Consider the following 12500-nt stretch of genomic DNA (forward strand, 5'->3'; position numbering starts at 1 on the left):
AATAAATAGCAAGCTGTAACAGAGGATCTCGTATACACTCCTACAGTTGTGTTTTGTTTTTTGGTTTTTTTTCTTTTTCTTTTTTTTTTTTTTCTTTTCCCTTCTCCTGCAGTCCGAGTGCTCGGTGAACGTTTGTGCTGGTACACATTTGGCCTCCAGTTGATGTGGTTTCTGACGCTATGTGCATGACACACTGTTCTAAACACAAACAAAAGGATTACATGGAAATAAAACAGGCGTAGCAGCCTGACACGTTGCATCACTTGCTTCACCAAACAGTCTTTCTTGTGTATCGGTAAATGTAGGCATCACGCACTGTTCGTTAGAAGAAAATATTGTTTCAGTTTGTTTATTTGACTTAATGCAGACTTATTCTGCTGTTTTATTCAACCAATTATGGTACAAATGGTATTACTGAGCCTTTTAAAGAAGGCATGCACAATGCTAAACTATTTCCTCGAAGTGACCCTTACTTGTTAGAAACGTTAGCCTTCTAACTAAAAAAAAAAAAAAATGATAAGAATTGCTTAAATTGTATTTGTCCTTTCTTTAAACATCGGTTTCGGAGTGTCAGTCAGCCGATGCTTTATCCGAGGTTCCTGAACACGATTCTCTGTTTTGTTTTGTTTTGTGTTTTTGGGGGTTTTTTTATTTTGCAGGTTGCCTTCACAACAAAAATTTACCATCCAAACATCAACAGTAACGGCAGCATCTGTCTGGACATCCTGCGCTCTCAGTGGAGTCCTGCGCTCACAGTGTCTAAAGGTACCAGCCGTAACCCGACATACTCTAGAACTAGAACCGGCCCGAACAGAACCGGCGGAGCCACTTGGGGATGTGGTTGTGTTTTTTTTATGTTTTTGTGTTTAATTGCCTGATTAGGATATAAATAACACAGAAATAAAACGAGATCCATAAATGAACAAAATGAGTCGCGCTTCTTAAGTCTTCATCGCACAGACGACTTGCAAAAAAAAAAACAAAAAAAAAACGACGCAGGTCAAAGGTTTCCTAAATACAATGATAAAGGGAGGACCTGGCAACCTTGTCTGCACACTGAAAGTGTAAAACTTTCAGATTGTCCAGAGGACCGTGGGTATCGTTGGGTACGGCCTTTCCCGTTATCGTCTAGTAGTCATTTTTCACGCTCCCAGGTGTCGCTAAATGCAAACGAGCTGCGTCAGGAACCCGCTTTGCACTCTACAGGTGATCAGCATACACACCCGAGTATAAACAAAATCAGCACAGTAAATCTAGTGGACAATTTCAGTTCGGTCTGGCTCGGGCAATCATTTGGGGTAAATTTTGTGAGCGGTTTGTGGTTCTAGTGCTAGAGCGGGTTGTCCACCAATCGTAGGGTCGGCGGTTCGATTCCGGGCCCACGTGACTCCACATACCGAAGTGTCCTTGGGTAAGACACTGAACCCCAAGTTGCTCCCGATGGCAAGTTAGCGCCTTGCGTGGCAGCTCTGCTATCGTGTGTGTGTGTGTGTGTGTGTGTGTGTGTGTGTGTGAATGGGTGAATGAGAACCAGTGTAAAGTGCTTTGGATAAAAGCGCTATATAAGTGCAAACCATTTAACTTTGCTAAAAGATTAATAAACGATGCCCAGTGTATTCGAAATACACCACGTACACTTCTACACCTGGACCTCCACCTCACCTACATTCCCTGTACACATTTGCCTGGCAGATTTCCTTATTATTATTATTATTAGTAGTAGTATTTAGTATGAATGAATAACACTCTTCATTCAAACTGTCTTTCAGTGTTGTTATCCATATGCTCACTACTGTGTGACCCGAACCCAGACGACCCTTTAGTTCCGGACATCGCACACATCTACAAATCAGATAAAGACAAGTATGTAACTTTTCTTTCTTCCCCCCCCATTTTAATTTGCGATTACTTTCACGACAGATTGATATCTGTGAACGTTTTCCTTTAAAAGACTGCTGTTCTGTCGTTTGGTTACTAATTGAGCTGCATGTTCAATAAGCTAGTAATGTTTCTTGTTAATATTCGGGACAACAGTCAGGGAATCATACTTTCGCAAACGCCATCATTACTGTTCTTTTTTTTTTTTTTTTTTTCTTCAAAGTTCGAATATAAAGTTCCGCAAACGTTAATACGCAGTTACATGTTATTTGGGAAATAGTTTCGGGGCGGGGCTGCCAGAACGATTCGCGTTCAACTGTATTTTCCACGTCTTCGCGTCCCGAAGCGTTCACACCACAGCAACTTCTCAACGCTAACATCATTTATTCATCAAAGAGCAAAATTTCTAAAAACTCTGTTTATAGTTACATTTGACGTTGTGGAACATCCTGTTATGGTTTGGGGGTAGCAGCTATAGCAAACCCCCCCCCCCCCCCCCACACACAATCATCATCCCCCGCCCCCTTACGAATGTACAAAGCGCTGACACTGGAGACTCCTTCCATGTAAATGTTAAATTAACATCTCAGGGGGAAAAAAACAGTTCAAGATCAACAATATATTTAACCTCATATCAGACTATGAGGTTTAGATTACGTGGAGTGTCCACCGGTGAACTACTGAAATGATCTTGTTACTATGGAGACTGCTGTCCGAGCTGCAGTCGTAGAAAACGAATTCCAACCAATCAGAATGGAGAATTCCTCAGCGCTGTGGTGTCAGTGCCAGTAGTGGGGTATAATTCGAGTGGTAGCGTTGTGATGAGGCGTAAAGACGTTTTAGGATTATACAGGTCTAATAAAAGGCTTTCTCTCACAGTCAGGGGATTCCTAGGAGCTGATCTGGGTTCATGTTTAATCTTTGTCGCCCTTTCTTTGTCTCAGATATAACAGAATGGCCCGAGAGTGGACTCAGAAATACGCCATGTAACTCGCTCCGGTTCCACCAGCAGGACTCAGCAGGACGGTTGCACGTGGACGGTTAATGAGGACGTACTGTACCACCTTTTATCCAAAACCGGTGGACTGTTTTTGGTTCCCCCCTCACCCCGCCCCCCCTTTTTTTTTTCTTTCCCTTTACAGAGGAAAACCCGTAGCTGAAACTGAATCGCTGAAACGTTACGCTTCCGTTTACAGAAACCCGATGGAACAAGTAAAGGTCATCAGGCTACTGCTGATGAGAGGCTCAGAGTAGCCACAACAAATAATGATGATAAATATTAGCATTTGTTACCGGTACACGTTGTTTTTCTCTTTTAGATATTTTATTGTATCATATTAAAACATGTTCTGGAGCTATTTTTATTTTTGAATTAAAGACATCATTGGAAAGTTTTTTTTTTTTTGTTTTGTTTTGTTTTTGTTTTGTTGATGCTGTGTGTGAACTAACAAGCAGGTTGTGTTCTTTTAGATTGTTATTAAAGATTTAATGTGTGTTAGGGGTATGATGGTATACTGTGATGAAGGAATCTGGAATAATTATTCTGTTACCGTTAAACTATACTGGTATACATGACCCCGAAGGGAAAAAAAACAAAACAAAAAGTGTTGTAAAACCAGGTTGCAAGGTGAAAATAAAAAGAAAACTGTATTTCTACCTTGTTTCGATAAACGTCCAGTTTTCCTCAAAACATCAGATTTTTTGCACTTGCTCTAAATGTTTACGATGGAGCCGATGGTGCGTTCGAGTCGTGTCGGAAAGATGGCGTTTACGAGTCGAACACACGTGAACACCTCCGCAAAGTCGGAATTACGAGTGGGAAAACTAGTTTCCGAGTCGGGGGGCGCGTCAGTAAGAAAACATGGTGGAATCGACGGATGCGACATCTGTAGTTGACGGTAAATTTGTTTAATTGAACGTGTTTGAAAATTGACGCTGATTTCGGGTATTTATGTGTTTGTGGTTTTTTATTTAAAATAAAACGAGCTGATCGCCTGCACAGAACATGACAACGTTGTACAATTATGATATAATATTTAATTATAACGTTTACAGCGGCTTCGTAAATTGGTTAAAAAAAAAAGCAACAAACACGCCTGATGCGCATTCTTTGTTCGTCATTTTTTTTTTTAGAAGTAGAGTTAAACAAAAAAAAAACAAAACCTTGCTGTATTTTTTTTTTGGAGATAATTAAGAAAATGTACACCGGCGTCTTGCGACTTGTGACTTAAAGTGATTGATTATGGCTTCCCAGCTCGTAAATACGAACTTCCCAGGAGGACTAGGACGCACAGTAAGGCTTGTTTGGAGTAACAGTGGTTCTCAACCTGGACGGCACGCCCTCCTGGGGGGTGCGGAGAAATCAGAAGGGGGGCACAAATTGTTTTCAAGAAGAAAAAAAACACAGACAGGGCATCATTTGGGTACTCAGTGTGTTTTATTGCTTTTCAAATAGAATGTGTATAAATGAAAAACCCCGCGTTCCCTCTCCCTCTGTATTTTCTTCTTGCTGGGGAGAGGCGGAGCTTATCCTGCCTTTTATCTAGCCGTCAATGCAGACCAGCGTTGCCAACTTAGCGACTTTCCAAATGTCCCCAGTTCTGTCCTGCAAGCGCGAGGTCTCGCTTTCCCGCTGCACTCTCACCTCTCTCTTCGTCCGCTCTGTTCAGTGAGGGGCCGAGAGCCGGAGATTTAACGATGTCGTGGATAACGAGACGCGCCCTTCGTCCCAATTTACATCATTCACATGCGAACATTTTTCGAACGCAAGACGAATGGAATGCAACATGTTTTACATGTCAAATAGTCCGCGTTATTACAGCCTAGTTCTCTCGTTCAGAGTAGTTCTAGTGTTCAGAAACATTTTATATATCATTCATGTTCCATATCTGTCCGTTATATAGTTTAATAAAAGTCATCAAAGTTATTTTTAAAAAATCAAAAAAGTACTTAAAGAAAAATATAATCTAAAAACAGATTATAGATTAGGGGTGTGTGATTAGGGGGCATGCCACATGATAAGGGGGGCTTGGGGGGGCTTTAGTTACGAAAGGTTGAGAACCTGTGGAATGACACGTTTGCACTGGAGCTACTTAAATATCTCACTTAAAATCGAAGACTAATATTTATGCAATGTGTTATTTAATAAAGATAACACGTATAACTGTTGATATGGTTTCTGTAAGGAGAAGTTTATTTAGCGTTTTATGGAAGGAGTCTCCAGTGTCAGCGTTTTGTAACGGTCCGTAAGTTTTCCACCGTGTTAAAGTCCTCAGGACAGAGGGTTTCTCAGTAACGTGATGATCTGTAACTTAATGAGAGACGAAACGAGAGAGGCTGGTGAGGGATGTAGAGTATAACGTAAGTGATAACAGGAACTAACTTGTTTCGCAGACGTAGAATATTAACTAACGACGTTAAATAAAAGTAGAAGTGGGTAAAAAGTACGACGTGCCATTCTTGACGTTCAATTCGATTTTATTTGTAGAGCGCTTTTAACAGTGGACGTTGTCTCAAAGCAGCTTTACAGAAACATATAAACACAGGGTAGAGATTTTAAACGTGGGAATTTATCCCTATTGAGCGAGACGATGGAGACGGTGGTGAGGAAAAACTCCCTGAGATGATATGAGGAAGAAAACTTGAGAGGAACCAGACTCAGAAGCGAACCCGTCCTCATCTGGGTAACGACGGATAGCGTGAACGTAAAAGAAAGTTCATGATGGTTTTATATGAAGTCTGTTTGTTGAACTGATCCACTGTTCACTAAAGGAGACCTGAGTGTAAAACTGCATGTGGTAATCGCAGTCCCAAGGCCATCGCAGCAACCGTAGTCCCAGCAACCACAGCGAGAACGTCCGTGTGGAATTGAGGTCCAAAACCATTTCCATGGTACTTCAAGCGACACCATCCTCAGCAATCTCCAGGCTGCACCGCTTGGCGCCATCCTCAGTCGCGGAATGTAGCCTCCAGCTGATGAGAGCTCCATTCAGAGGTAGGGCATCAGCATGGATCAGGCAGGTTCCGTTCGAATTGTCGGCGGATTGCTGCGGTATAATCGGAACAGCACGCTTCAGGACATGCTGGTATTGGAAAATGACCAATAGTGACTCCACTTCTCATCAGTCTGCATCACAACACCCCATCGTTGATCATTTTCCTATATTGCTAACATATTAAAGTCCAGTTTTTGCTAAATATTAAATGTACTCGATTAGCCAAGGGTTATTCGGTTTCGCACTGGAGCTACGAGGCTAACGTAGTCAAAAAGTACTTGTAAGACTATAAGCAATATACAACAATTTTTAAATAAACATTTCATTCAAATAGCCGGGAGTCAATGTTAACAATTTGAAAGTGGAATTACAGAATCATTAGCACGTTCGCCTCACACCTCCAGGGTCGGGGGTTCGATTCCCACCGTGGCCCTGTGTGTGTGGAGTTTGCATGTTCTCCCCGTGCTGCGGGGGTTTCCTCCGGGTACTCCGGTTTCCTCCCCCAGTCCAAAGACATGCATGGTAGGCTGATTGGCATGTCCAAAGTGTCCATAGTGTATGAATGGGTGTGTGAGTGTGTATGTGATTGTGCCCTGCTATGGATTGGCACCCTGTCCAGGGTGTACCCCGCCTTGTGCCCGATGCTCCCTGGGATAGGCTCCAGGTTCCCCGTGACCCTGAAAAGGATAAGCGGTATAGAAGATGGATGGTCTAGTACTAGTACTAGTTCCCCGGTAGCTAGTGTATCTGTTAACTAACTAGTCTAGCTTGCGATACAGATTAGATTTATTATTATCTGTAGTATCGATGAAATAAAAGCCTTCACAGAAGACCGGAGGTTATTATAACAGCAAAAGGGGAATAAATCTGGAACGGGATATTTAACAAAGCACATATGTGACGGTTAGGTATTTCACATACTTTTGGCCATATAGTGTAACTCTTACAATGATGAAGTTGTTTTCAGTCTTTCAGAGGATCTTTACATTTGGGGTGAACCAGGTTTTAAAACTGAGATACTGCTAACGAGAAACGTACTATTTGAGCTCAAGAACCTCATATCTGAAGGGTTTTCCCAGGCCACTACATATGTATTATGGTTGTGCGCATGCGCGCGTTACTTCAGCGATGAACTCCAAAAAAAAAAAAATGACTGGGTTAAATGTGGGCGTGGCGATGGATGAAAAGTGGGCGGGGATTCCATTCTTCTGGCATGAAAGAAGTCAAGGGATGTTCTCCCGTTAAAAAAAACAGAAAAGAAAAGAAAAAACAAGTTTGAGAGATGGGTCAGTGTGAGAAGGGATGAGTTGAAGAAAGAAAGAAAGGAAAGCTGTACTGGAATGTTTCATCTTTTTGTTATATGAAAATTTTTTTAAAAATCCCAGTCTCAAAGTGAGTTTCGGGACTTTGTGTCTTCAGCGGTGGTTTCGGAGCGACATGGCCGCCCAGCGCGTCCCTCTGAGCGGCTGCTCTCAGCACTCTGACCCGGGCTCGAACAGCGAGCGGAGCGCTGATTCCCCTCTGCCCGCCTCGGAGAGCGACTCGAGCGGCCACGTGTCCCCGCCCAACCCGGACTGGACCGAGGAGCGGTTCCGTGTGGACCGAAAAAGACTAGAAACCCTGTTATTAGGTAGGTTTTTTATTGACTTTAGTTGGTTATCAACATGAAGGTGACTTTTTCCTCCCATAATAAATATAATAATAACATACTAATTTTCTTCTCACTTCTAAGTCTAACTTGGTCATTTGTTATTTTTTTTATTTATTTATTTTTTTTTCCAGCAGAAGGTTACTTGTATTTGCTTTGTCTGGGGTTAAAACTAATTTATAGGACTTTATATGGTCCTCCAAAGTGTTTGCTTCATTAAATGTTTTTAAAATGTTCATATTTTTACCTGTTATTTAGGTATGAACAACAACAACAACAACACATCTGCTTGCTTTTTCATGAGCTTGTTTTTTTCATATTGAATTGTTTTCAATTTACTCTAACAAATATTGCCTTTTACCTCAAGTGTATCTACCTCGTGTGATACCCAACACCAGTTCAGTGTTCATTAGCAATTTTGTAAAACAGCCAGTGGTTGTTTTCACTTTTAAAACAACAACAAAACACCCACTAGGTCCAATTCACGTCCCCTTGAAATCAAAATCGAAGTTTTTGTGGCTTTTAGTATGAATATGTGCGCCAAAAGACGACGACGAAGTTTGCGTTTAGACGATGTACGCGTTCAAAACGTACAGTCTCTGTCTACCACCGATACGGATCGACAGGTTTGCTTTTACCTCATTCTGCACTTCAGCTTCTCATCAGATTTTTTCTGTCCAATCGAATGCTGTCTAGAGTCTGAAGTGTCCCGCCCTCCCGACGTTATAGAAATCGTATCGGCAAGCACGGGTCGTAAACGTGTCTTCGGCTGTTTCGGACGCACGCGTTCTAGCCGTAAGTCGGTTGAGAATTCAAGAAAGTGACTTGAATTCGTTCACTTCGAAGACGGCGGTATTGGTGCTGTCGAGAAGCTGTCATGTACGGCTTATTTGAGGGTCCCAGCAGTGGTAGCTTGGCAGTGCTGGGGCTTGAACTTCTGACCTTCTGATCATTAACCCAGAGCCTTTAACCACTGAGCCGCCACCACTGCCCCGGGGTTAGTTGTAGTAATCCATCCATCCATTTTCCCTACTGTTTATCCAACGGGGGAGCCTGGAGCCTATCCAAGGAACTCGGGTCACAAGGCATAGGACACCCTTGACGAGGGTGATTGTGCCATTGCACACACACACACGTTCATACAGACAATTTGGAAATGCTAGTCAGCGCATGATACAGCTACAGTCTTTGGACCCAACGGAGACCCCCTAGGCACAGGGAGAGCATGCAGACTCCACGTGCACATGGCAGATCCGGGATTCGAAGTCACCGTGCCCCCTGCACACTAATCCTCTCCTCCTTGTAATTGAGTATTTATTTCTATAGTAACAACTTGCACACAGGTGCACCACATAAACCGATTAAGAACGTGTGTAATGGTCGATATAACGGAATTTTCTACGAGGAGGTGTTTATGAAGGGCGCACGGTGGCTTAGTGGTCGGCACGTTTGCCTCACACCTCCAGGGTTGAGGATCCCATTCCCACCATGGCCCTGTGTGTGCGGAGTTTGCATGTTCTCCCCGTGCTGCGGGGGTTTCCTCCGGGTACTCCGGGTTCCTCCCCCAGTCCAAAGACATGCATGGTAGGCTGATTGGCGTGTCCAAAGTGTCCGTAGTGTATGAATGGGTGTGTGAGTGTGTATGTGATTGTGCCCTGCGATGGACTGGCACCCTGTCCAGGGTGTACCCCGCCTTCTGCCCCATGCTCCCTGGGATAGGCTCCAGGTTCCCCGTGACCCTGAAAAGGATAAAGCGGTATAGAAGATGGATGGATGGAGGTGTTTATGAAAGGAGTCTCCAGTGTCAGCGCTTTGTAACAATCAGAGGTAAAGCTGTAACTTTAATTTTTTCAACATGGGACTCAGTAACTTCCAGACTCAGTAACATGACAAGCTAAGTTGTTTTTGTTTGTTTGTTTGTTTGTTTTTGTTTTTTTTGGTCTTAATATCCTCAAGAGATCAAGAAAGAGGGGCTGGTGAGGGAACGCCTGTTTGTAACCGCTATAACAACTGATAATAGGATCAAACTTGTTTTGTGGACGTTGCAGTGTAAGAATAGACAGATAAAAAAAAAAAACTGTAACGTTCGTTAATAAATGAAAATTGTAATGGTTGAATAATTGCCGTGGTATGAGAGGAATAAAACACCGTCTTCGAAATGCTGTCTTTGAAAAAGAACGAACTTCACTGTAGTAACACTAACAGCACATTTACGTCAAGACATATTACACCTCGCCGTCGTTGATTGGTTATTTTCTTATTTCAGCATGCCGTGGGGTGTTTTTTCTTGACACGGTACATGATTCAATGGACGTACCTTACAGATGTAGTACAGATGTTAATGCAACCACGGGTTTTGTTTCTTATCAGGACGCCAGAGTTTTTACATTGTTTTACAGTGTTTTACATCACGGCACGCACGGCGTTTTACATGTTATAGAACAGAGATGGATTAACGTCACACGTCATTACGTCCCCACGTAACGCCGTCCGACGTTCCCTCCAGAATTTCACGTATCGACACATAGTTGGTCTTCGTTATGGAACCGTATACAGTTTTGGGTGTTTTTATTTAAAATTTTACGGAAGCTTCGAGTGCGGTTAATTATTTGTCGTGCTGTACGTGCAAATAGACGACTGCTTGAAGCCGTGGGCTGCGTCCCAAACCGCGTACTTACCTACTGTATAGTAGCTGAGATGCATGTCTTTCTCCTACTATATAGTAGGCAAGTATGCGGTTTGGGACGCAGCCGTGCTCTCTTGTTTGCCGTCAAACGGTTGAGCGCTGCCGTGTGTGTACGTGTCCTGTCGCACAATGCGGTGAAAACTCTCACACGACGTTAATAGTGTGATTAAGGTGTGTACGTGTCTGTAACGCACGTCCATAATGCGACTAAAACAGGAGTACTCCACACGTCTTAATTCCGTTTGTGTTTACTTCGAGTATGACTTTAATCAGATTAGGGTCATCAATAATCGCTGTTTACATGCTAGTTTCTTAATCAGAGTATCGTCTTAAGCTGTCAGTAGGAGTGACGGAACCAATCAAGAAACGTTACCTAATGCGTTCGGGTGCATAAATTTTGTTCCTGCTCGCCGTTGAGTCCCTGAGCGATGCTCGCTCTGCCTCTGTGGCCTTAACGTGTTTGATTTATTGATGGATATGTTGATATTTCTGAGATATCACTGGTTTCGTGATATCACTTGCTAACATGGTAATGTTTTTATTGAACAATTACAGACTTTGAATCAACTGATTTGATGTTAAAATAAAACAAGACGTTCAACTTTCGTCCTGAATCTTTAAAATGATGCCTGTCACGAAGCCGTGAGCTGGCACTCGAATTCGAACCGAATCACAGCTGGAAAACGGAATACAACGCACACGCTCGAACAGCCGAAGACACATCTACCAGCCATGCTTGCTGATTTTCTCTCGCCCAACGACGGCACCTTCGGCAAGGCGATTTATATAACGTTGGGGGTCGGGACACTTCCGATTCTAGAGAGCGTTTGATTGGATAGAATCTCATGAGTATCTGAAGTGCAGAACGATGTCAGCGAAGTGGTTGATGCGTAATGGTGGTAGATACTGTAAATTGCGAATCTTCTACGTCATTGTTTTGGCGCCCTCTAGCTGATGGAGAACTTTAAGGCGAACACATTCGTACTAAAAGACGCAAAACATCCGTTTTGTTTTCACGGGGACTTCAAACAATATGTTTTTACAGCTTCGCTTCTGTTATGCCGGCAGTCTCTTAGCCGGCTGTATAACGTATGGCGAGACGATACTTTCTGTCGTATCGTCCCCCTACAGGCGACAGGAACTGTGAAGAGAAAACAGTGTTTTAGCTTCCTTCTGACTTTAGTATACAGCCATGCCAGAATTTTCCTTCGAAATTTCCATTTCTAGTGGGACAAGTTTTGGTTTTTACACAAACGGGTGGTTTTGTATGTATTCTATAGCTTGTACGGATATCATTGTGTGTGTGTTTGTGGATATCGCATGAACCTGGCGCTAATCATGACAACCGGCAGTAAAGTACAGATAGGAACCCCCAAACAAAGACCAAAGTAGAACGATTTGAGAGACACGATGGGAAAAACCGCTGCCGAGATTAGCCCCGCCCACTCAGAACGATGTTCGGGGGGGGGGGAATACATGGGGAGGTCCAGAATGGCAGGTGATAACAAAAGCTATTTTCTGAGATCATGTAGCAGAAGCTTGCTAGCATTACATGGTTGCAGCTAGCGGCACGCTATCATATATCGATACCGAAGTGATTACGATCACGAGGAAAATAAGTTCGCCGCCTCAAATCCTCAAGATAACGGTTTAGAAAAATATAACTCGTGGCCTTTCTGGATTTCCGAGGGGAAAAACGCGCAAAAAGTACTAAAGAGTTCTAACAGGAGCACATTTTAAATAAAGTTTCATTTAATTCTTAATTTTCAGAACAATCGGAGTTCTCACATTGTTGTTTTTTTGTTTGTTTGTGAAACCCATAGTGGCGGATATTATAGTTGAGCGGTGTGTTTTTGTTTTTTTGTTGTCGTTGTTGTTGTTGGTTTTTTTTCTCGGCCCTCACCCCTCACGTGGGTCAGCGGTGTTTCTCAGGACTTCGATGGAGCTTTTTGATGATGCGGGTCGAGTCGCTACCGCTCTCCTCAATGACCATCCGGCTGCTGTTTGGATTGGCCGCACACTCTGCCGTGTGGATTCGAGGAGTGTGTGTGTGTGCTGTGATTGGTCAGGTGGGATAATGGAGGCATTGTGAAAGGAAGCATGTGTGTTTTGATGTAGGAGAGGGAACAGCTGACCTTTTTCAGGACCTGGGGGTGATGGGGAAGGAACGTCCTATAACAGCATGCTAACGTAGAGATGGCGAAAATCCATCTCGCTTCAACGAGGATGTTTTTTTTTATTTTTTTATTTTGAAAACACCGTACAGATATCAGAGACGATACCCGATTGGAGA

General features: G+C 43.1%; 2 protein-coding genes across 4 annotated transcripts in view; both read left to right on the plus strand.

Annotated features, from left to right (window-relative positions):
• Positions 1-3272, plus strand: part of ube2d1a (ubiquitin-conjugating enzyme E2D 1a) — a 9923-nt gene extending 6651 nt beyond the window's left edge. Inside the window, exons 5-7 of the mRNA XM_053633435.1 lie at positions 660-765; positions 1770-1863; positions 2823-3272. Coding sequence (XP_053489410.1) covers positions 660-765; positions 1770-1863; positions 2823-2868 — 246 coding nt within the window. The 3' untranslated portion in view covers positions 2869-3272. The remainder of the gene's footprint in view (positions 1-659; positions 766-1769; positions 1864-2822) is intronic.
• A 3799-nt stretch (positions 3273-7071) lies between these two features.
• bicc1a (BicC family RNA binding protein 1a) overlaps positions 7072-12500 on the plus strand; it is a 58705-nt gene continuing 53276 nt past the window's right edge. For all 3 annotated transcript variants that reach the window (XM_053633213.1, XM_053633214.1, XM_053633215.1), the window contains exon 1: positions 7072-7503. In XM_053633213.1, the coding sequence (XP_053489188.1) occupies positions 7311-7503 (193 nt within the window). In that variant the 5' untranslated portion in view covers positions 7072-7310. The remainder of the gene's footprint in view (positions 7504-12500) is intronic.

The sequence above is a fragment of the Ictalurus furcatus genome, chromosome 9 (assembly GCF_023375685.1).
Source record: "Ictalurus furcatus strain D&B chromosome 9, Billie_1.0, whole genome shotgun sequence".
NCBI classification, from domain to species: domain Eukaryota; kingdom Metazoa; phylum Chordata; class Actinopteri; order Siluriformes; family Ictaluridae; genus Ictalurus; species Ictalurus furcatus.